At 37.0% G+C, this 26,079-nt stretch overlaps 1 protein-coding gene across 1 annotated transcript in view; it reads left to right on the top strand.

Annotated features, from left to right (window-relative positions):
* vapb (VAMP (vesicle-associated membrane protein)-associated protein B and C) overlaps positions 1-16,115 on the top strand; it is a 48,619-nt gene extending 32,504 nt beyond the window's left edge. Inside the window, exons 3-6 of the mRNA XM_061726805.1 lie at positions 9,094-9,197; positions 11,385-11,465; positions 12,382-12,561; positions 15,903-16,115. Of these exons, the coding sequence (XP_061582789.1) occupies positions 9,094-9,197; positions 11,385-11,465; positions 12,382-12,561; positions 15,903-16,058 (521 nt within the window). The 3' untranslated portion in view covers positions 16,059-16,115. The remainder of the gene's footprint in view (positions 1-9,093; positions 9,198-11,384; positions 11,466-12,381; positions 12,562-15,902) is intronic.
* Positions 16,116-26,079: the final 9,964 nt, after the last annotated feature.

A 26,079-nucleotide genomic window follows, 5' to 3' on the forward strand; every position in this document is an offset into this window, starting at 1 on the left:
CGGCTCGAAGCTAAGCTAACGCTAGCCTGCGGTTGTTGTCTTGTAGTTTTATTCTCTCTGGTCACGCTTGCTCCCACCAGTGCAGGGGAGGCAGATGTGACTAGTTTACTGCCTATGGTCATGCAACTTGCCGCGGCATGTCATGCATGATCAATTAATGCAGACAGCGCGGTGCCAGGAAAGCGGGTTGTGATTGGTTGTCGTGCACTTTGCTGCAGCATGTTTTGCACGTGATCGAGAAAGTAGACCCACAGCTGATCACCGTGATCGAACTTAATTTGATCGCGATCACAAATCGAGATCGTTTAATCGCCCAGCCCTAATATATATATATATATATATATATATATATATATATGGACTTTAAAAAGAAAAGAATTGGCATCATTTTCTTTTCTAGGAAATGAGACTAGCATATAACCCGTTCCTGCTGTTTATGGACCAAATTGCATACATGGTTAAACTGATTAATGCAAATTCCTCAATTAAATACTCTTCCAAAAGACCTTGTTGTAATCTCTTTTACCACAGGAGCCAAGCACTTCAATAATAATTGTAATTGATAATTCTGTTGTTAGCTTCTTTTCTCACAGGATACAATTAATTAGTGACAGGAAGGGAAAGTTTTCTTCTTCTCACCCCTGTAATAGCTCCATTCATCATCAATAAGTAGGAAGGTAATTACCATCCTGCTTAACTGTTTACATTTCATTCATTACATTCATTTAACCAACACTTTTATACAAAACATGAACACATTGGGGGAGCAATGCCGAAGGATGCTTCATCTAGTGAACTGGGAAAGTTGGAGTTTGACCATGTCCCTCTAACTGAACTTTGACTATTTTCCCTCTAAACTAAACCTTCCCCCAGAGGTCAAATGTTTACTATGTTTGGCCTCAGTGGATTTTTGGAAATCTATGCCTAGCTTGAATTGAAAACACGCCATCGTCCCATGTGCATAAGTAGTTCTTTCTAAAGGTGTTTTCCAAAGCTGTAGATGAAAGATGATTTGAATCGCTTCTTCCTGTGTTTTTCCATCTTAAACTTTGGCCAGACTGCTTCAGTGTAGCTCAAAGAACCTACATGCTTTCCTGGTTCCATTTTCTGATGTTGTCCCTGCGGACCCAAGCTGGATGGCTGTACAAATTAGGACTGACTGAAACAGGACATTCTCAATCTGTTCATGCCGTCTGTTTCTGATTTGCAATATTAAGCCACACTGATTGCTGAAATGGTGCACAACACTACTCTGAGGAGAATTGGCATGTTCCATAGAAAAAGCCATACTGATAGCCAGACCAATTCATTTTTTTTTCTTTCCCTCCCTCCTCGATGAAAGCTAAAGAACCATGAAATTTGGCCATTTATAACTATTTTTATCGGACTGGCTTTTTCAGACCCCTTTGAGGACATAAGAAAATGATTGCTGTATTGCAGTCATTGCTACACCTCTAAATGCCCTTTCAGTCACTGGAATTAGATCAAATAAAACCACTGATTGAATGGAGTGGAGCAATGTGCTGAAGTAGTATTCTGCAACTACTAGGGATGGGCGGTATGGACTAAAAAATGTATCACGATTATTTCTGGCATTTATCCCGATAACGATTAAAAAATACCAATTCAACTCCACCTTTGTAACTATAAATCTTTCTTTCTTTCTTTCTTCTTTCTTTCTTTCTTTCTTTCTTTCTTTCTTTCTTTCTTTCTTTCTTTCTTTCTTTCTTTCTTTCTTTCTTTCTTTCTTTCTTTCTTTCTTTCTTTCTTTCTTTCTTTCTTTCTTTCTTTCTTTCTTTCTTTCTTTCTTTCTTTCTTTCTTTCTTTCTTTCTTTCTTTCTTTCTTTCTTTCTTTCTTTCTTTCTTTCTTTCTTTCTTTCTTTCTTTCTTTCTTTCTTTCTTTCTTTCTTTCTTTCTTTCTTTCTTTCTTTCTTTCTTTCTTTCTTTCTTTCTTTCTTTCTTTCTTTCTTTCTTTCTTTCTTTCTTTCTTTCTTTCTTTCTTTCTTTCTTTCTTTCTTTCTTTCTTTCTTTCTTTCTTTCTTTCTTTCTTTCTTTCTTTCTTTCTTTCTTTCTTTCTTTCTTTCTTTCTTTCTTTCTTTCTTTCTTTCTTTCTTTCTTTCTTTCTTTCTTTCTTTCTTTCTTTCTTTCTTTCTTTCTTTCTTTCTTTCTTTCTTTCTTTCTTTCTTTCATAAATCAGCTTTACACAAAAACATCATCAACGGGAATTTATCGTTTTTACCGCGACATGACAAATTCTTATCGTGAGGAATTTTTTTGACGGTTTATCGCGAACGGTAAAATATCGCCCATTCCTAGCAACTACACCTGATTTTTGTAAAGAGAGCAAAAGGCTTCTACCCCGTCCACACGTAGCCGGGTATTTTTAAAAACGAATATTTCCCCCCTCCGTTTATAAAAAAATTTGCATCCACACGTAACCGAAGATCTGCGTTTTCGACCACATTCATAAGCATTCTAACCTGTAGATAATCTGCGGCTCCCGGGGAAACTCTGCGGGCTCCGCCGCTCCGCGGGGCTCCGCGGAGGTTCAGCCTCCGCGGCTCCGCGGAGCCCTCTGTGTCGGTGTAACGCAGTAAGCGGCCGGTCAAGAGCAGAGACCATTTATTTAATAAATGGCTTGGAGAACAGATACTGGATCATCTGTATTTCTATAGTAAACAAAAGTCGCACGTCAGAGCAGATTTGTTGTTGTTTTGGCGCATAATGTGACGTTCGAAAACGCAAAACTCCGGTTGTGTGTGTCTACACGCATCTACATAAACGGAGTTTTCAAAAATCTTCACTTTGCCCGGAGTTTTTTTAAACCTTCGTTTATTTGCGTTTTCGTGTGGATGACAGGTCAAAACGTAGGAAAATATCTCCGGTTTAGCAGATGTCCGCAGATATCCGGCTACGTGTGGACGGGGTCTTAGAATCGGTTAGGAAGATTACCCCCACGTGTATTTGTACATCAGTCACTGTATCATGGTAATGGTAACACAAAAGCAGAAATGGATAATCTCCACCTCCTTTTTTTTTTTCCCCCCCGCCCGAGCAACCCGGACGAGCCCTTGCCTTGAACACAGGAAGGCCCTGGGTCTATTCAAACGAGGATTAACGTGACCTGGCTCACTGAGAATCTACATCTGCATACTTTCAAATTCCTCTTTAATCTGAGGAGGGAGCACACATGTCAAAAAAGGGCAAGCAAGAATTGCTGGCGAAGAAAATCAGAAGCCTGTTCAACAAGTTTTAATTGGGACATCAGGTGCCAGATGTAATCTGGTTTAGGGACACAAACTAGTACAAGGAAGAATATGTGAGGTGCGGACATTCTCAACGTACTTTCCCTACTCTACCTTTTTTAAAGTATTTTTTTCAAAGTTGGTTTGGATGCTGGGCTGCTTAAAAGATTTCTACAGATTCTTTATTTTTTTACATCTGTAAGGATGAGTACCCCTTTCAGACAGAGGGTGGAGCCTACTAGTATAGCACTAAAGTGGTCTATCTGAATGTGTGTGAAACCTGCCAACCTGCCCCACAAGTATGGTTAGTTTGCTCTCAAAACATGTTGATCTGAAACACAGCACAGCCATCAGCATTGTGACAGGATTGTGTGGTTAGACAATAAAGGTCCCACACAGATAATCATCAGAAAACCCATTCAGGAATGTGACACATTTGGAAAAAGTGAGAGAAAGTGGAATGATGATTAAAATCAAGGAAGTGCTGGTCGCTTGTGTCGAGGAAGGTTAAATGAGACACTAATCAAGTCATTTACTTGATTAGTAGAAAAAAGTTTACTGATATGTTTCACAAAAGGGTGGAATACAGAACCATATAACAAGTGATTAATAGACTGAAATCATCTAGAAATAAGAAGCTTAAGAGACACTGATCACCATCATTTAAAATGCAGTGGGTGAGAGTTACTTATTCATAAATTGTAGGGCTGTTCGATTAATCAATTTTAAATCGTAATCGCGATTATGTAATTAGAACGATGTTAAAACGTGAAAATCGTAAAATCGATTTTTCACTTTTTTTTTTTTTTTTTTTTACCTTGTCTGCACACATATTAATGATTGATACCATATAGGGTTGCAAAATTCCGGGAATTTTCAAAGTTGGAAACTTTCCATGGGAATTAACGGGAATATATGGGAATTAACGGGAATATATGGGAATTAACGGGAATTAACTGGAATAAATAAGAAATTTACAGAATTGAAGGTTGGCCCTTAACAGGGAACTTAAATATAGTTGGGGGAAATATATTGTAGCATAGTCTTGGCTAAAACAGCCAGATTTAATGCAAGTACACTCCTTAATCACATGCACACAGCACATTGCTTACTGCAGGGCTATTGAGGCCACACCCCCTACATGCACTGTGCATTCCTCCATCACATGCACAGGTGATTTCTTGAAGCCTGGAGGCCACACATTTGAGCTCAAAGCACAAGACTGTTGAAGCCGCACATTTTAGCCCACGGACTATATAAAGTCAAGTAAGTTTTGATAATATTATGGGGTAAATATATTTGATCTATAATGGTATTAATGTTTAACTTGCATTACTTTTTGATTGGGTGGGGGAGTGTTGTGAGTTAGTATTTACTCAACATTCATGTTTTTGTTGTTCATTAAAATAATTGTTCATACAAGAATAAAAACTAAAGTTCTACTCAAATAAATCTGTTGAAATGTCATGTTTTTGTATTATCTTGCATGGATATCTGCTTATGACAAAATAAATATTTACATTTATGTTTGGATATGATACAGTTTGTTTAAATTGCCCCCAATTTCCAGTTAATTCCCATAAATTCCCAATAATTCCCATAAATTCCCATAATTCCCGTGGAAAGTTTCCAATTTGGAATATTTCCAAAATTCCCCAGCTTAACTTCCCATGGAAAGTTTCCGGAAAGTTTCCGGAAGTTTACCGGAAATTTTCCACCCCTTTGCAACCCTAATACCATATTAATGATTGATGGAAATACCTCTCAATACCTGCGACAAATGCCCCATGGGAGAGGCTCTTTAGTGTAGGAGGGGGCGTTGTAACATGCCACCGGGCATCCCTCAAGCCAGATGCGGTAGACCGGCTCGTGTTCCTTGCAAAAAACTTGCAAATGTGAATAGCAAATGTAATGAGTGACATTACACACCTCTACCTCCTTCATGGGTTGCATTATTATTTAGCATGCAAAGACCCAGTTTAGTTTAATTAGAAAATGTCTTGTTTTATTTAATTGGAAATATAACTTACTGTATGTTTGCAAGTGCTGATTTGCTGATTTTTCTTTTTTCAGAGATAAAACTTTATATTTTATTATATTTTTTTAAACTTTTTTTCAACTTATTTTACAGAGTTTTGCACTTCATTCATTCATTTTTGGTTTAATAAGAGCAAAGTTTGCACTTAAAGCCCAATGGGGCAAATGTTGAATAAAAAAACAACTTTATTTGAAATCATTTCTTTGCCTTTTGTCAATTCACAAAATAATCGTAATCGGATTTTGAGAGAAAAAAATCGAGATTTTATTTTTGGGCAAAATCGAACAGCCCTAATAAATTGTAGCAACATTTTAAAATATGCACAGCTCTAATATGTAATATGTATAGCTGTTGCTGCAGCTATTGCAGCAACAGCTATACATATTGCATATTTTATAGTGCATATATTAAAATGCAGTTGCATATTAATGAAGACTTGCTCCTGATCCAGACTGATCATAGTCCTACAGCTCTGTGAGCAGTTCAGGAGAGATGAGTGACAGGAACTGTTGAGCTTCAGAATGTAGAAGATCCTACATGTTGAATATTCTGTTTAGCACAAGTGAGAGTTGAATGTTGTTCATATCTATCTGAATAGTCGCATATATTCTCCTGATATGTTGCAATGTGTTGAATAAATGCATGTGTCCTGCCCACAATAAGAGCCTAAATTCAGACAAGCTGAAGAGAAGACATTAGCCTCTTTTACATTGGCGAATGCCCCGTGTTTTATACCCCAATCTAGCGTGTCGTCTGTCCTTTTTACTAGTGCTGGGGATCGATTCAAATGTCAAGAATCGATTTGATTCCGATTCTTAAGATTCAGAATCGATTATCAAGATTTGATTCGATTCCGATATTGATTTGGGTTAGTGTTATTAAAACAGTTTTTTGAGCTGTTGCATGAATTATATGACTGTAGTTATGCAAAATATTACTACTAGTATTATATTGAGATTAAACAGCAAGTATTGGCAGCTAATGATGCTGTAAGGACCAATCAGCTCCCAGAATGCTGATAGAACTGCTTTCAGAAACATCGTGGGTCAGAATTAACAAACAGATCCAGGGCAGCAAACAGAGACGGATGAAATCGGTTTTATTTTTTCCCACATTCCGTTTTTATTTGTTCCATTTTCGGTCTATTTTGGTTTTAAATATTTGAGCATTTGGTTTTTAGAATTTTTTGCAAATGTAACCCCAAGACAGTATATAAAGTAATGAAATATAGACAATTTATGCAATTATAACCTAACACTTTAATGTTTTCATACCTTTAAACATATTTAAAAGCAAAAACATGGCACCAGTTATTCTCGTGTCCAACAAAACATTCCTTTTTTGGGGATAAACAAAAAAAAAAAAAAAAAAAAGTTGTAATGTAATGATGAAAAAAAAAAATACATACCGTAAATAAAATTAAAAAAAAATAAATAAAAAAAATCGATCTTTAGACAATGAATCGATTTTTAGGAATTAATATGAGAATCGATTTAGAATTGGGAAATCGATTTTTTCAACACAGGCCTACTTTACATTACCTGGCGTTGCTCGCCGAGCTTGCCCCTCCAAGGATACACTTAATCCCAGTTCAGGCCTAATGTAAACAGAATGACACAGGGTGGTGGGTCCTGGGTGGGGTTTGTTGATGACATAACCCGAGTGCAAACCATCAAAGGAAATGGCCGAACACAGTAACAACAGACACGGGAGGCTAACAGATGGAGCGGGCCGAACAAATGTCGGTGTTAGGTGATGTGTTTCGTGAATTGCGACGGGACTTGTCGTCCCAAACCGCTTTCTTGCGGGACTTGATTGCATATGCCCACGCACGCACCACAGCACCTGCCTGACTGGACCATATCCTGCTGATGTAGGGATACCGCGCCGTTCTACACGCCCACGCGTTATGTTATGTCCTGCACATTATCCATCCTGACTCGTCTTCCCACCACTCAACTCTGCTTTAGGCACCGGGGAGGCAATAACATGCCGTGCTTTTACACTGCCCAGCACACGTTTAACACGTGTCTTTGTCCATGGAAAGTAACAGGGTCTAATCTAAAAATGCTAATAGACAAAGATGAGGGAGAGTAAAACGGAGAGCAAATACGAACATAAGTTGATAAGGATTTCCTCTCATAATTGTTGGTGAGAACATGAATTCTCAGAGCACTAATCGGGACAAATCAGGACCGCTGGGGATTAAGTTCTGTGTATTACCAGGACGTGGCTACAGAAACTTATTTTTAACTCAAAAGCATCTTCACTTCACTTTTTTGGGTCATTCACCTCCCCACCCCCTAAATCTGCCCATAAATATGTCTTATCCAGAATTTACTTATTCTCAATATAAACTACAACAAAATATTGTCCCTTTGGGGATTACTGAGATATTATTCAGTTCACTTATAGTTTTCAGCCCAAATGAAGCCTTTACGGTGACGTAGGAAAGGTGGAAAAGATGACAGATTATAACTTAAAACAAAACAGCCAATTTTATAACAAGTTTCTTAGAATGTTTCCTGGTTTTTGCTTCCTTTCATTCATTTTCTTGATATACTCCTCTTCAGGTGCTGTAAATAACTGCAGCTGTGTGAAATGTTCTGGCAGTGTTGTAAGGCCTCACTAACGCTATTCTAAGAGTTGTACAAATAAATCTAGATTACTCCGTTTTTTTGGTAGCAGATGAGCTGGATCATGTACCAACTTAGGCTTCCAAAGGTTGATGTTAAAACTCTAAACATGCCATGTTTCATGTGTGCATCTTTTTCCCTCCTCATCATCCCCAAACTTTGGCCTTTTGAGCATTTAAGTTATGTATTAATCTGCTCCAGAAACGATGGGGGATTTCTGGTCCTCTTCCTACACCCATGATGAAAATATTAACATGGGAAGCAAAAAGTATGTTCCAAAGTAATCTTGTTTCTTATTTGCTTTTACTGTAACTCTCTTTTCTCTTGATATGCATTATTGAATAGGTTGTGTTCGATCCATCCATATCTAAAATGGGGATTGGAAACAGGCCCATACACGACATACACTTTAATGATGATTGAACTATGATATATAGTTCTATAAATCTTGTGGAAATAATTGTGTGCACACGGTTACTCGGGACACTATTTCTGGCTCCAGAAATGTTATGTCTGAGCTTCACCAGCAAATCTTAACTCTCCCTGTGCTTTTTCTTTTTTTTTTTGATGATTGTTGTCCAGACTCCTATGAGGTTCTTTGTCGGGAAAAATTGAAGGTTAAAAGCATGAAATAAAACAAAGAGTGTCCGAACAAAAGCTTTGTGCTAAATTCAAATCTCTACCATTACGATGGGCTTTTCCTGCACTTTGGACGTGAGCGATGTTTTCCCCATTACCCATTTTACATTTAAGTATTAGTTTCTTTACTACTTTTCTTTTTTCTGTTTCTAAAGTACTGAATTGAAAGGAAAATATAGCTCTCTGACAAATACTTTTTAAAAAAATATTTTTAGCAGAACACTCAAGTACTTTTTCCTCTTTTCTTTGTCAGCTCCTTCTGTTCTTGTTGTGTGGGCAGTTTTTCCAATATTTATTGGAGTGACTGAGCATAGTTTTTCCCTTTTTCCACCCATCTACTGTGTTACTGGATTTGACACATTTAAACAAGCAGGTCAATGTTTCTTATTTTAATTTTTACTTTATTTAATCCCATTTTAGAAAAAGACACAAAAAAATACCCCTGTTTGTCTGAAACGCAACCACGGGACATTCATAGATCCAAATAAAAATGTTCTTTCCTTTTAATAACAGTGACTTCTCTTTTACTTTGCAGTTATGCTGCAGCCTTTTGACTACGATCCCAATGAAAAGAGCAAACACAAGTTCATGGTTCAGTCCATGATAGCACCTCATGACATGACCGACATGGAGGGAGTGGTGAGTGTTTCTTTATTTTTAGTTTGTGCTTAACTGTGTCACTCATGCTGAGATACTCTATATACAACACCTTGCTGATGGAGCTGACAGAGGTAACCTGCATTGAATTTCAGCGTAACGAGAGAGTGTATCTGCATCCTCCAGGCAAGATGCACGTCTGCATCATAGTGGTCGTGCAGAGAAATCCAAAACTCCTCGTACAAAACTGTGACTGTGTTTGTAAAAGACTCATTCAGATTCAGACGACTTTATTAATCCCTTTGGGAGGTTCCCTCGGGGAAATTGACATTTCAATCTCACACACACGGCACTGTCATTTACAAATCAAACACCCCAGAAACCAGAGACCCATATAAAGATGAAAAGATAAAAAAATAAAAATAAAGATAAAAACAGAAATAGAAATTAAAAAAATAAGAAGTGCAGTGCCATTACAAAGTGACTGAAGAGTTTTGCTTCAGACAGCAGGTATGTCTGCAGGTGGGAGAAGATGGACTGAGTAGATCTCCCTGATGATATCACAGTTGCATATGAATAGTTGACTAAAATTGATATAAAGCACAGTTGACAAAAGAGAGTGCTAAACATTCTCAAACATTGACCTCAACGATTTTTTTTTTATCTTTCACATTTTGCTTGTGTTTGGTCACTGGTAGTTGTTCTGAACGCTACTTGTTAAATGTACAGGACTGTCTCAGAAAATTGGAATATTGTGATAAAGTTCTTTATTTTCTGTAATGCAATTTAAAAAAAAAACAAAAATGTCATACATTCTGGATTCATTACAAATCAAATGAAATATTGCAAGCCTTTTATTATTTTAATATTGATGTTTATGGCTTACAGTTTAAGATTAAGATTCCCAGAATATTCTAATTTTTTGAGATAGGATATTTGAGTTTTCTTAAGCTGTAAGCCATGATCAGCAATATTAAAATAATAAAAGGCTTGCAATATTTCAGTTGATTTGTAATAAATCCAGAATGTATGACATTTCTGTTTTTGTAATTGCATTACAGAAAATCACAATATTCAAATTTTCTGAGACAGTTCTGTAAATGTACAAAACAGTCCAGAGACTATTTCAGATCACATTAAAATACAGGATTTTTAGTTAACATATATGCTTCACTGAGTTTACGATTTATATTACATGCTGTAGATGTCCTGACTTCATCAAAGACTTTTTCTTTTATAACCTTAGTAAATAATTCATAAACTACTGTGCCTTTCTGCAATGCAAAGATCTCCTCCTGCTTATGCACAGATCGAATTTCCTACTTGGTAGTTGTTTGTTGTTTTTGCAGCACGTTCAGGTTTTCTTTTCTTTTTTTCCCCCAAATGCTTAGACGATGAGGAAACCAGGACGGCAGAAGCCACTGGTTCTTCATGTCACTTTGGTGTATAAGAGCCCAATGAAAAAATGACTAATCATACAATGTATCCTCAGAAATTAGTTTTGAACCGAGTTCACGATTTACTGCTTTTAAGTCTTGTCTGAAATAGTGTTCTGTCAGTCTCTCTCTAAATTATGCTGTCATTTAGAGTTAAATAGACAACAAAGTAGGCCTGGGCAATTTTGGACAAAAATAAAATCCCAATTTTTTTTTTTCTCTGAAAACCCGATTTTCGATTTCGATTTTTTTGCTAAAACTACAAAAGACAATGGAATAAATTGCAAGCAAATTTCCCTATTGGGAATGAAGTGCAACTGAAAGATACTGTAAATCCTCCTTGGGTTTAGTAAAGTGACAACATTTACAATCTTCTTGACCAAACAAAGATGACTAGACTAGATGCGAGAGGAAAATCGATTTTAGGATTTTCCTTTTTTTAACATCCTCTTGATTAATAAATCCGATTTAGATTTAAAATCGATTAATCGCACAGTCCTATAACAAAGCAGATCTCTCTTACATCTTATAAGTCCTGCCTTTTGGAGTTGCATCGTTTCTGCTGCTCTGTCAAGCAAATGTCCAAAGGACTGCTGATGACGGCCCAAATCCAAAACTAGAAGCTTCAAAACAATGAATTTGAATTTTAAATAATTCTTATCAGAACAAAAGTGATATTTTTGACAGATTCTGAAATGATGCATATGGTGGTTCCATTTTTTTTCTTGTAATCAGATCTTTCGGGAAATGTGGTGATGAAGGAGTTAACTATTGTTGCTCTGTTTTCTGACAGTGGAAGGAGGCAAAGCCCGATGAGCTGATGGACTCCAAGCTGAGGTGTGTTTTTGACATGCCTGTGGAGAATGAAAAAACGGTGAGCACACAATATACTTCTCACTTTGCTGTACCTTGCTGGGTCTTCACTACATTCTGGACGTCAAAGTGAAGTCGTCGTAAGGCTGCCAGTTTTATTTGTGCTAAACATAACAGAGCAATGCCTCATTGTCATATCTTTGTTGGCACCAAAATGAGAAAAATGTAACAGTTTTATATTATTATTTATATTATGACGCATTGTTTTTTTATCTCTGTTTCCACTGTTTCATTGCTTTGTCCTCTCACTTTGCTTTTTTCTTTTTACCTATTTTATCGCAGTCTTCATCTCTTCTTTTCTGTTTTCTCTCCTTTCTGCAGCCTTTGAATCCAATTTTAGAAAGTTTAAAGTATTGATTTTCCTCCTTCACCTATTTTTCAGTTTTGTCTCGCTTTCCTCCTCCTCTCTTTGCCGCAGCAGGACTCTGAGGCACCAGCAGTCCTACAGAGAGTCACTTTGTTCACTCTCACATGAAGTTTATTATTTTTCTGATTCCTCTCTTCTTTAAAGACATTGTTTTGTCATTGATATGAGCTCGGTCAACCTGTTTTATGAGCACTGAGAGGGGAAAACAACCCCTAGTCGTTGTTTTCAATTCATTACAAACTGTGCGTTACATTACCACGGCTCCCAGTAGGCAATGCGCGCCACGGAGTCAGTTAGACAGAGATAGTGCTGATAGAAACCAGCTTGATCCACTTACGAAAGGCACCCATGACTGAATTCTCCCACAAAGGCTCTGTGTTTCTGCAGTCCGTGTGAGAAAACAGCATGCGAGTCCCCTAATGTAAACACAGAGTTACACATGTGGGCCAGGCAGCGAAGCTGTCATTCAGAGTTGCCATGTATGCACTTTTCCAGCAACAATCAGCTTGCTGCAATGAAACCCTGAAGTCCCTCTGTAATCATCTTACAGCATGACATGGAGTCCACCAAGATGATGTCGTCCAACTTGCTCAAGTCAGAGTCCTCTTCGCTGCCTGCCAAGTCACTGAGCTCCACCCTGGATGATGGTGAGGTCAAGAAGATCATGGAAGATTGTAAGAGGCTGCAGATGGAGGCTCAGAGGCTAAGGGAAGAAAATAAACAGATAAGAGTGAGTAAGATGACTCGGAGACCAGAGTCGTATTTCACTGTATTTCTGCCACAGCTGATAATTGGTGTGATTAATTTTCTTGAGGAAATTAGTAAGCAGAGACTTGAAAGCCACGTTTGTCAACAGATATCTGATGTGCTTGTCTCTTAATCAAGATTAAAGGATGGTTTAACATATAAAATGCCATCTTGTTCTTGAGAAGTTGGGATTTTTGTCCTGGTTTTTGTTGGTGACTTCAGAACAGCATTTTGATCTCCACACCTGTTGTTCCATTTTCAGGAGTTCTTCTGTAGTATCAAGCTCACCAGAGATTTCTCTGATAATGATCAATTATTGGGATGTATCATCGATATTAGGGCTGTTCGATTTTGCCCAAAAATAAAATCTCGATTTTTTTTTTTTCTCTCAAAATCCGATTTTCGATTACGATTATTTTGTGAATTGACAAAAGGCAAAGAAATGATTTCAAATATGCTGTTTTTTTATTGAACATTTGCCCCATTGGGCTTTAAGTGCAAACTTTGCTCTTATTAAACCAAACATGAATGAATAAAGTGCAAAACTCTGTAAAATAAGTTGAAAAAAAGTTTTAAAAAATATACCGTATTTTCTGGACTATAAGCCGCTACTTTTTTCATAGGTTTTGAACCATGCGGCTTATACAAAGGTGCGGCTATTCTGTGGATTTTTCTTCCACCGCTAGGGGGAGTGCTAACCGGAATTAGAATAAAAACTAAGACAAAATAAATGCAAAGAAGAATACGCTACTTCTTCTTTAGCAGATAGAAGTAGAAGCAGATTTCAAACAGATAAATAGATAAATAAATACCAGTTATTTTCTCTTGGTTCTGTCCCGTTTTAATCAGCAAAGTTGCTGCCGTGTTAAAAGACACTGTTAGGAAAGATCTATTTAGGTACAAACATGTACATCATTTAAAGTTCAAAATCGTTCTGTACATGTAGTAAATATCTAATCTAACAACATAAATATCTGCGGCTTGCATATCTTTTTTTTTTTAAATAAAAGTGGGTGCGGCTTATATCTTTTTTTTATTGTTTTTTAAAAAATAGAGCGGGTGCGGCTTATATACAGGTGCGGCTTATATTCCAGAAAATACGGTAATAAAATGTAAAGTTTTATCTCTGAAAAAAAAAATCAGCAAATCAGCACTTGCAAACATACAGTATGTTATATTTCCAATTAAATAAAACAAGACATTTTCTAATTAAACTAAACTGGGTCTTTGCATGCTAAATAATAATGCAACCCATGAAGGAGGTAGAGGTGTGTAATGTCAGTCATTACATTTGCTATTCACATTTGCAAGTTTTTTGCAAGGAACACGAGCCGGTCTACCGCATCTGGCTTGAGGGATGCCAAACTCTGAAGGTGTCAATTTGTCGTTTTTTAAGATATTAAGTGTTAGTAGAATCCTCTAATTCCATGTCTATTGTGTCACCAGTTCTCCATCAGTAGATGCCTTCATGCATTTCTTTAGTTCTCGGGGAAGTTTGTAGGTAGGATGTCTCTGTTGCTCTTTCACTTGTATTGATGTGGAAAAAGGTTTTTTTTTTGTTTTTAAAGCAGTTTGGTCATGTTTAATCAACTCAGTTTAATCAGCTTTTCATTCCAAATCAATTCACCTTTCAGAAGAAACTCAGTAGTGAACTTTGGGTATTTTGTGACACAATGAAATTGAAAATAGGACCTTTTAAACTGAAATTACATTACCACCACACAGACACACATTTTCAAGCTTACATCAGTTAACCATTTTTTCTTTCTGCTGATTTTCCCAGTGGTTATGCTAGTTCCCATAATAATAATGAATTTAACTTGTAATGCACTTTACATTCAATGAATCTCAAAGTTACGGTGGCCGAGAGACCCGCCATTGCTGAAAATAAAAGTAACGCTGCAAACAGAAACAAACGCCGCTGCATATGAAATAAACGCTTAGCAAATAAAAAAAATGCTGCAAACAAAAAGAAACGCTGCAAATATAAATAAACCCCGCTGCAAATAAAATAAAAAACCGACACAAATAAAAAGCCACAACGGAAGTGAATTACAGGGGACTATTTTTGCTGATGCACTGGTGTTGCACATTAAAAATTACACGTAGCAACGTTGAACACTAACCTTTTCATTTATTTTCTCGTTCGTTGTTCTTCTTATTCCTCGCTCTTCTTATTTCTTCCTTTTCACTTACGTCCTCTTTGTCGTCTTCTTCTCCTCTCACGTAAAAAACACCGGTGCATCAGCAAAAATAGTCCCCGGTAATTCACTTCCGTTGTGGCTTTTTTATTTGCATAGGTTTTTTTTTATTTGCAGCGGCGTTTCTCTATATTTGCAGCGTTTCTTTTATTTGCAGCGGCATTGGTTTTATTTGCAGTGTTTATTTTATTTGCAAAGCGTTTATTTTATTTGCAGTGTTTCTTTAATTTTCAGCAATGGCGGGTCTCGGCCACAGTGCTACACTTAGACCATTATTCATTCATACACATTCTCACCGGTGGTGGTAAGGTACGTTTTGTAGCCACAGCTGCCCTGGGGCAGACTGACCATATGCTGCAAGACCTGAGACCTAATATTATCTTGTTTTTTTATCATCATTATTATTATATATTTAGAAAACACCACCTTTTAAATTTTTTGGAGTCCTTATGAAGCAGTTTCAGATGTTTTGTGTTACACATATTGTACTTCTTATAAAGTGATTCCTGAAGATTTAATAATGGTATTAGATCAGGTAAATCAATAAATAAAATGAATTCCCCTCTGCTCTTGGTGGATATGGTCAGACAGACAAACTCTGCCACCGGCTTCAAAGCATGTAAGGAAATATTTGCAAATGAATGAGTGTGCTTTCGGTCACAGTAAGGTTTGCAGCTGCGCTTTGTGAAAGCTTAGTCACGCAAAGACTTGTCTTTCCCTCGAACACCACCGTGTCCTCTTAAAGTTCTTGCCAGAGTCAGAAGGCTGTCGGCCGCTCCTGCGGGTGAGATTAAACCAACAGCGAGGCCCCCCCCCCCCATCCTGCTGCTCGGAAATGAAGTGTACTAAAGCCTGGTGCCTCTTTGTATCGTGTTGGATTGACTCAGATGAAGATTTAAACAGATCCTATTTCTTTTGAGCTAATAAATGAATATTGCCTTATCAGACTGATTGACAAACTGGCTATTTTTAACCCCTTGTCATTCATTTTTGTTTCCCCCATATCTTTATTTTTCTCTGCCACCACTGCCCTCCACTCATTTTGCCTTACACTTCCTTCTATCATTTCTCATTTATTAACTCTGTCCCACTTTTTGCCCCTTCGTTTTGGTCACCGCTTCAGGAGGACGACGGTCTCCGGATGAGGAAGAGCAACGTCATGTCATCTCAGCACGCCTCAGTCGCCATGAAGAAAGAGGAAGGATTGAGCACCCGCACGGTGGCCCTCATCGTGCTTTTCTTCGTGGTGGGCGTCATCGTGGGCAAGTTGGTCTTGTAGAGTGCAGCGATTCGCTCAGCTGCAGCATGCTTTTTGGGGGGGGAGGGGGGTGAAAACATACAGGATTTGGGATTTTGGATCAGAAATGCCATATCTGCCGGGTGGGGGAGGGGGTGGTACTAGTTTTGATTCAGTCTCATTTATGTAACAAAAAAATAAAATAAAACGGTAATGTACGACAGCAAAAGAAAAGACAAGACTCATCATTCTATGAACAAAAACTGTTAAAGGTCGTGCCTCTACGTAATCATTACATAGTCATTCTGGCCTTTCCAAAGTTTCATGTATACGGATTTGTTTGGAGTTGGGGGTGATGGAGATGTGATCTAAAGTCGGGATTGAAAGGCTGGATTTTCTAACACCAGCGAGGTAGTGTCGGTGGGAATGATTCAAGTCTGAAAGTGTGCAAATGTCATTTTTAGTGTGCTGTTTCTTTTTCAAAATGACGCAGGCCAGAGCCAATGTACATGAATATGTAAAGGCCCCGCTGTACAGTATATCCTGGTGTTCCTTCCAGCGAAACCCCCTTTAAAGGAATGGATTTATTTCCCCGATAGATTATCCACAGTCGGGGTGACACACAGGGCTATCACACTGTCTCGTTCAATCAGAGGCTTTGGTTAAATCTTCTCGTCTTTGATTGTAGAGCAACTTTAATCGTTGTACGAAACACTAGCATAGGTGTTTTTTCTTTCTTTGTGCCCGTTTTATTTTCATCACACCTTACTCCCGTCACCGCTCACCACATCTCCGTTTGTGAGGGGGGATGTTTGATTGCATGCGTTCACAGTATTGCATCTGGACTTTTGGATCTAATTTAATTGCTTTTATAATGGTGATGATAATGTCTTCTGACTGTAGGTTTGCACAAATACATTTGATTTTTTTTTCTTCTCCTTTTCTCTGTATTTTGTTGCAGTTTTTATGGTTTTATTTAATAATTTTTATTTCAAGGGTTGAAGCATTTAAGAATATCGCAGCTACCTGAAGTGAGGATTAGAAAATGAATAAAAGCCTCGCCTTGTGACCTGTTAGGGCAAGTTATTCTCAGACAAAGATGGAGGTACATTTGAATGAACAGAAGGTGCACGTAGAGAAAAAACGGTTGTGCATTTCCCTGATGGCATCAGCAACACCAAAGTCCCGTTGCAATGTCCCAACCAATGAATATTTTCTTTTTCTGCTCTGGTATCCCATATTTCTCTCCTGAGCCATACATTTGTTGGCATTCTGTCATTTTTAAGGCAAATGTATGTCGTTGATCAGCTGAGTGTTGAGTTGCCTTCACCTACTACCTGCTTTATTTTTAACTTTGTTTAGCCTTGGTGTTTTTGAGCATTTGTTTGTTTGCTTGCTTGAAGTTGTGATTATTTTTTTGTTTGTTTGTTTTAAAGCTTTAGGTGTTGCTGTTCATTCTGCAGCATTGTTTTTGTTTTTTTCTTTCCCCTGAAGTAAGAACAAGGAATTAATACAGCTTAGCCATAGTCTTGACGGGACCACATTCTGATGCTGTACTTCTTCCAGAACATCAAAAAGTGAACTATATGCATTTAAAAAAAATAGCTTCATATCCAAATTTACATATTGAGGGGGAAACTGTATTTCTGCATTGTTTTTTTTGTTTGTTTTGTTTTTTTTTAGGTAAATTAAACAGACATGTTTCTATCCCTCTATTACTTAATTATAAAAAATGGTTAAGAAAATGTAGGAATATATTCACCTTTGCTGATGAATAAAGACAAATAGAAGAAATGCTCCATCTTTTCCCATTGAGTGGAAGGGAAGACTGGCTGGTGGGTAAGAAAATGAAAATGAATTTGAGCGCATGTTTCTCCTGTATCTCGGTAAAGTTTTTGGCGTGAGGATGACCTGCTGTTTTGAGGGAGGGCATGGCAGACCTGAGCTCACGGGCCTGTCAGGGGCTGTCATAGGTCATATAGTACTTGCTGAAATGTTTTCTTGTTTAGTGCATCCCGGTTGGGCGTGTCAGAAACATTTGAATCGAGAAGAATGGCTTTAAAAATACCTGACTATTACTCATCTATGTGACTGAATGTGCAACTTTACCACTGCCTCTGATTGCAGTAAAGTTTACCAGTTTATTACTCCACGAGGGATCGATCAAATAAAAATAATGATGTGTAAACACTAATCAGTCCAGGCCTGGTTGTAAAATGCACTACATTGACAACATTGACCAGTCCTGAAGTCTCTGACCATCACCGTGATCAATGTGAGCAGTCAAGATGCTGTTTTGTATGTATATAAATAAAGAAATAAAAAAAGGTCTATCAGAAGATGATTAATATTCCTAATCAAGTAGTCTGGTTTAACAAAACATGTTGGACTATGTAGCATCTTAATAAATTAAATGAATAAAGCCCCTACCCAACTGTGTGAAGTTATTTCCTGTGAAGCACACTGGCTGTATAATATATGTATAATAGGCCCAGAACTACACATATAACGCACGAGGTGGCTCTCAATTAAAACACACAAAAAAAAAAACAGATTCAGTATGCATAAATGAATGTGGAAATATATCTTTGATTCTCATTTTGACCAGAGTCTAACAGCCGTGTTCCCGTCATGCACTGAAGCGTGCTCTGGTGGTCTGTTTGTGAGCCATGTGCTTTAAACGATGAATCCAAACGAATGCGGCTAAAGAGCGTTCCGGCAAAGGAAAAAAAATCATCTAAAAAGTTCATAACTTCACAAGTGATTTGGAAACACTGATTATGAGCTCCTTATGCAGTACTGTCCCACAAATGTATTTTTTCCCCCCTTCTACTTTGCTGTTGCCAAACTACCCATAATGCATTTCTATCATAATCAGTTACTGATGGCATGGTAGTACTGTATTTTATACAAATTTAGAAGAATGTAGTCAGAAGTAGAAATGATACTGATTTGGTACTCTTCATCAGTGACAGGATAAAGGTTTTGAAGTGTATGTAAGTGTGTGGATCAAATCCTGGCTCTTTTTATTAATCCCAAAAGCTACATTTTTGTTTATACTAAGAAAGCAAGAATAATTCACTCCCCTGCAACATACAAAAACTGTTTAAGGATAGAGATGGGCAATATGAGTTAAGGGGGGAACATAATCTCAAACAACCAACAGTTAAAACAACATTTAAAAGTATGTGTATTTCAGTTACAGGGGTTAAGTTGTGGAATAGCTTGACAGATAATCTTAAAGTAAAAGCATCATACAGTTTAAAAATAGTTTAAAACAGACCATGATTAGTAAATACCAACAAGATTGAAGGATAAGATGCAAGAGAGAGAATTATGGAATTATGCAGGTAATAATTACTGATCTTTTTGTCCTTGTTTTAATCGGGATTATTTATTATTTATTTTTCCTTTTTTCTTTTCTTACTGGTTCTTTGTTGTTACATATATATATATATATATATATATATATATATATATATATATATATATATATATATATATATATATATATATATATATTTTTTTTTTTTTTTTTAATTATTATTTTTATTTTTTTGTGTTTTGTGTTTGCTTCTTTTTTGGGTGGAAATGCTAGAAAGTGTAAATAATAATAATGTGAAGGTTATAAGCTCAGAGCTTCAGCCTATTCCTTTTCGATCCAAATGATTACACGATATGCTATGAATGAGTGTACCATATTGAGCACATGATCGAAATAAATATATTAAAAAAAAAAGTGCTATCCCTAAAAGATAGTCATCTTGCAGCATTTGCTGCGCCCGGTGTTTCACAAACTTTCTTTCAAGGCAACACTTAATTTGAGAGTAGGAAATGCATTTACTGTGCTGTAGAGAGGGAGGGAGGAGAAGGATTTTATTGTGCTATTCACACAAAATGTATCATATGACAAAGAAACACAGCTCTGATTTACTGCCTAATCCAAAGATGCTGAGTACATCCCTGACTGACAACCACGGGGAAAAAAAAGTACAGCAGTAAAAGATTAAAACTGGTTGTTAAAATAAACAGACCTCTGCTCAGACCTACAGTCAGTAAAAAATCCAAGGCCATCCCGGCTCGCTGGCCTCTACCAGTTTGCTTGGTTTGGCAGCACCACAATTTACTGTGGAATAAGACTGTTAAAATGCATAGCTGCAAGGAAATTAATTACCCCTTGGATTTTTACTCATGCAGTTATGGTTTTGAGTGACATATAAATCCTGGTGATTCATCCAGTGTTATTGTATCAGTAACAACTGGACGGTGTTTCTGTCTGCACCTCGAGGACGGAGGCCCGCAGAGAAGCGAAAGCGCCCTCCTGGGTGTTCACCTGGGCCCGGTAGCTGCCCAGCTGTTTGGCTTGGCCCTGGCAGACGACAGCTGCGTACTCATCGGTGGACGAAAACCAAGAATAATTTATGTTTTAACATTCAATTGGGATATAATAACTTTCCAAGGTACAGCATTGAGCGATATTTCAAAATACAAAGGAGATGCAAATGAAGCTATCAGATCCTGAGGCTTTGCTGCTCAACTGGAAAAAGGTCAAAATGACAGCTGGTGGCTTTTTTTTTTTGTCTTTAAACTTGAAAATGACCTACAGCCATTTGTGGAAGCAACTTACCGGTAGACCAATAAATGGGATATATAACTCTTGGTAAAACGTACCATTTGAACGTTTCCTCTCTTGTACAGATTAAACAAATAATATATTAATTAGTGGGCTTGGAGAGAGCTGGGTTGTGTTTCCTTTGGACAGAGGTAGGCCAGCTGTTTCTCTCTTGTTGCAGTTTTTATAACAACAGTCAGCTAACCAGCTGAAGCCTTGCATTTAACGCAGTGATGGCAACGAGATGTCGGGTTTTTTTTTATGTAATTCCTGGAACAAAGTCACTCTTTTAGGAAATATGAAATGGTTATGTTTAGTGCAAACTGCAGTTCAAATCATTTGCTTCACTGAGTTTTTGTCACATTCATATGATCTGTTTCCTGTTGTGCTATGTGAGCAAACCCAGTAAATTAAACACATATTTCCCCATCAAATATGCGTTTGTTTTTCCACTGACCTAATTAAAACCCGGGCAGTGTTAAATCTCCCTTTGCTGCACATCATGACACGATGTTTAAAGAAATGAGACATCTAAAAGGAAAAAAAGTCAAATTCAGTGCTGGACTCTCACTGTGTTTAACTATAATTAAAAGCTTGAGTGTCGGAAACCCCAACAGAAGTCATCCATCAATGCCTGCCTCTAACTACAGTGCAGTCATTAGTCATGCCCGGATGCTGCGTGGTGTTCTTCATGTTATCCGATCCTCACAAACTTAATACATCAACAAAACAGCATCAGCAACATGTGTAAAAATAAAGGTACTGTCCCTATCCCAATTACCACTTATAAACCTTGGCATTTGTGAAAACAATTACCGTCTTTGATCACATTCATCAACAAGTTGTCCTTTTATGAAATGCAACTTTTTGCAATTTTATCTTGACCACTATTACTTACTTTTTGCAAAGACAGCACATTTGGTCAGGATGTGGATGGATCAAATGATGAAACAAACTTTTTAATGGAAGTGAATGTACTGTCAGAGGTGGGTAGAGGAGCCAAAAATTGTACTCAAGTAAAAGTACTGTTACTTCAGAATAATATGACTCAAGTAGAAGTAAAAAGTAGTCATCCAAATAATGACTTGAGTAAAAGTAAAAAAGTACTTGGTGAAAAAACTACTCAAGTACTGAGTAACTGTTGAGTAACGTCTGATTTCTTTTTTTAACACAACCATTCAAACAGACAAAAGTACAAAATAATCATCTTCAGGCAAATTAAATCAATAAAATCATAAAATAAATTAAAATGAATAAAAACAAAAAAAAATAGCTTAAATTAAAATAATCTTAAAGTAAATTCAAGTACTTTAATAAATAATAAATCAAATTAAATAATAACAGAATAAAGAAAATAAATTAAGCACAAGTAGCACTAAATTTCAAGCCTTTGTACTTTTCTTTTTTAACCAGGCAGAACTAGAACAAGCCCATGAACTCATAGAAACTCTGTGTATGTTTGAGTCTGTGTAAATGTGACAAAACATGCAAAAACAAACATTTTTCCCAAAAAATCACCCAGTGATGTCATGAGATTGACGTGTACATGGATAAAAGGGATAAAAGAAAAGTAACAGCTCAACGTAGCCTAATGTAGCGGAGTAAGAGTAACAGTTTCTCCTTCACAAATCTACTCAAGTAAAAGTAAAAAGTATAGTGATTCAAAACTACTCCTAAAAGTACAAAATTTCCCAAAACTTACTCAAGTAAATGTAACGGAGTAAATATAACTCGTTACTACCCACCTCTGTGTACTGTACACTGCTTTAAAGTTTATAAAATCAGGGTTTGAAAACCAACTTGTAATGGGAACATAACTACTGCAGTTGCTGTAAAGAGATGACGAGGTTCCACCCATGAACACTGTATTACTATATAATTAATATTTTGTGCTCCTAATAGGTCAAGAACATGATTTAGTACAGGATATAAGCGGTTTCAATGTTGGGCTGTAAAGTGGAGTTTAAAGGTTTGGCTTTGGTTCTGAACTTTGGTCATTGGGTTACAAAATAAATGTTCAGACTGTCAATAAAAAGATATGCAATAGAAAGGTATTAAGGTATTAAGCTTTAACCTGCCCTGATTATTGTTAAGCATGAGGACAAACTCCAGTCTAAACCTCAGATCTTGTATCTTACAGATACAAGAGGCTTTGACTGATATTTAAGTACTTTTATTTCAGTGAATCTGGTTTTCATTGAGATTTGTATAAAAACCTCCATGTTTGGCCGCGCTTCGAAGTTTGGAAAAGCATATAAAAGTTATAATTACTGTATACATCAGCTTGTCACACTCCCTTTTTGACTCAGCTGTTTTCCTTAATCACACTGGGCACTGTAAAGAGTATCGTTTATCAAAGCTATGAAATTACTCAGAGAAAACAACCCAATCTGCTATTTTTCCAACAGATTTTTTTATTTTAATAAATTTTGGATGTTTATATACGCTCCTAATCTGTTTTCCTTAACAAAGGTTCACGGTTGAAACAGAATACAACATTTATTTTATTTTTTTTGCAAATTTGGAATTTAAAAAAGGTCCCTGTAAGAGTTTGAGGCCCTTTCAGTTGAAAAAAAAAAAAAAAAAAAAGAAAAAACTTTACAACTTGTTTGAGAGGTTGGAGGCAGACTATTTGAAGGAGACAGTGAGCAAGGCAGCCTGGAAGAATCTGCAGATGTCTACAGCAAAAACCCTCTTTAGTGCGACCTAAACCTCCGGACAGAAACATGAATTCATCTCACATTAGAACCTGCAACCTACCGCTAATCTGTTACGTTTTTATGTTGTGTGGTCAAAGAGAACATGGTTGGTTATTTTTCTTTTTTTTTCTGGGATTTCTTGTGTCCTGTTATGGTGAAGAGTAAATTGTGTCTAACATTTCTGTTCAGTTTTGATTGTTTACCCTTGAAATTCAGTCATTTTTCAGAAAGGAACATGACTTTTCCACCACAATTGGACAGCTGCAGTTCATTAAAATGAAAAGAAAATGGAAAAAAGGTGCATTATTGCACACAGAAAGTGAAAATTAAGTCTGTAGTTATATTGTACATAAAAAGAGGAAACCAAGACTTCCAAAAGTTGCACCAAAGTGGAACTGCTTTAACATGCAATATCATTCAGATTAAATGAGCCCTGGCTTCAAAACTTTATTTATTTATTCATTTAATTTATTGTGTAATTATCCCTCATCCAGATTTATTCCCTCCCGATCAATAAATAACTAACAGACCTAGGGTTGTAATAAATACTAAAGTCAAGTTGCAAACATGTTGTTGTAATTCACAACTTTCCTTTTCTTTCTTTTTTTTTTTCTGACATTGAACTCTCAAAGTAGTTGTCATGAGGGAGGTGTGAAAGGCCCAACTGTAGGAGACGTGGAAGCAGGACTAATCAAGTCCTTCATTTAAGAATGTGCTGACAGCAGAAGAAAAGAAAGAAAGAAAAACAACAGAACAATAGGCAGAAGGCCTGACGGAGGGACGATATACACGCACACACCCATTGTGAGCAGTCAGGACAGAGTAGAACAAGGGAAATCAAACCAGAACAAACTTTTAAACTAAAGCAACCAGAAAACATAAAATGGGAGACAAAGCATTGCAAAAACACCCCCCACCCGCTAAAAAAAAACAAAAACCCAAGAAGAAACCAGGAAAACTAAGAAAAATTCAAGAAACATAATAATAAAAACCCCAAATCATAAAACTAATGGAAAGTTATTCTTTGTGTTTGCACCACATTTATGCCTTGGAGAAGAGGGACGAAAAAAATAACAAGATTGGTTATATTATAAATGTCTGAGGGAGAGTTTTGTTTTTTCTACACTAAACAAGTTGATTCAAAGGTTATAACCTAACCACACTACAAAAACAGCCCCTGCAGAAATAAGCCGCATATTCCTAAATCTAGTCAAAATTGTCCTTTTTTAAGCAAAATATGTTTACCAATGGGGTTAGAAAAAAAATTCTTGACCAGAATTCTTTAAAAAAAAAAAAGAAAAGTCTTCTAATTTTCTTGAAGAAAAGGCTTTTTCACATTCTTAGAAAATAATTTTTGCAGTGCGGTTAAATAGTTTGGTCCCAAGGGTGCGACTATCCTCCAGCCAGAAAGGTCAAAGGGCTGAAACCCCAGTTTCTCAGCTCGACGCGTGTTTTGAGTAAATACTGAGCAAAACTGTGCTCGTGTGAGGACGGAAAAGGCTGCTCCACAAATTCAATCGGACAGACTGTATACAAATAGAGGATATTTGAGAATATTGTTATCCTCCTCGGAAACAGCAGACCAAGAGTGATCACTCCAAAAACAACACGTGTGATAGTGCTGATGTTCACAAGTTCACTTCACGCGGATCAACAGTAGTGTGCATGGCAGCGCCAAGTTTCTGCGATCCAAAAAGAACATTGTTGCCTGTCTGTAGTTTGTCAGAGTGCGCACAGACAAATAAGATGAGAATTTAGTTAAATGTCTTATGGAAAAAATGAAAAATGAGAACAAGATAGATTAAAAAAACAAAAAACAAACAAAAAAAAGAAACATTATGGGGCTGTGGAGCAGTGAGTTGAGTTGACCAATTCACCCGGAAGGTTGTCAGATTGATCCTTATTCCCGTTGTGAGCTTATTTGAACTCTGTTCTTGTAGTGGTGGCCCCCAAGGCCCAGATAAATGAGGAGGGCGGCGTCAGGAAAGGCACCTGTGCCAAATCATATGCTATGTCATCATACATGCTATGATTTTCTCACATTTAAGCTACTGCATCACAACCTGGACCATGGTGGGGCCTACCACACTCAAGCCAGTGGAGGTTTTATATAAAAAAGCACTCAAATTTCTAAATAAAAAACCTATCTCATACCATCATTGCAAACATCTTGGACAAATACAATCTATTAAGCTTCGACAACTTCTGCAAATTCTCATACAGTTGTCTAATGTATAAAACCCTACATGGCCTGGCACCACCTTGCCTCCAGGAATTTTTTAAATACCGACAGTCGCGGGTCACTCGAGCAGTGTCCAACAGAGACGTAGAGGTTCAGTTCAGAAAAACTGCTTTTAGCCATAACGCACTATCCATAAAGGGTAGTGCGTTATGGAATTCTATACCTGTACACATAAGGGAATGCCCCTCTTTAACAACTTTTAAAAACCAGATAAAAATGTGGCTCAGAGGTCAACAAATGTGTACACACACCTAATGTGTTTGGGCCTCCTCCTACCTACTAACTTTTTCTTATCATTCTCATTTTACTAATTGTACTTGTCTTTACTAATTGTACTTGTCTTTACTAATTGTACTTGTCTTTGTTTCTGTTTTCTTTTTTTATTGCATTTTTACCTTTTCTGCTTTTAACACCTTACCTGCCTATATTGGACTACAGATGGAAACTAGCCTTGTGCTACAATCTGGCACATTTACATATGTATATATGTTCATCAATGTGCATTGTCCT

The sequence above is a fragment of the Cololabis saira genome, chromosome 8 (genome assembly GCF_033807715.1).
Source record: "Cololabis saira isolate AMF1-May2022 chromosome 8, fColSai1.1, whole genome shotgun sequence".
Classification (NCBI taxonomy): domain Eukaryota; kingdom Metazoa; phylum Chordata; class Actinopteri; order Beloniformes; family Belonidae; genus Cololabis; species Cololabis saira.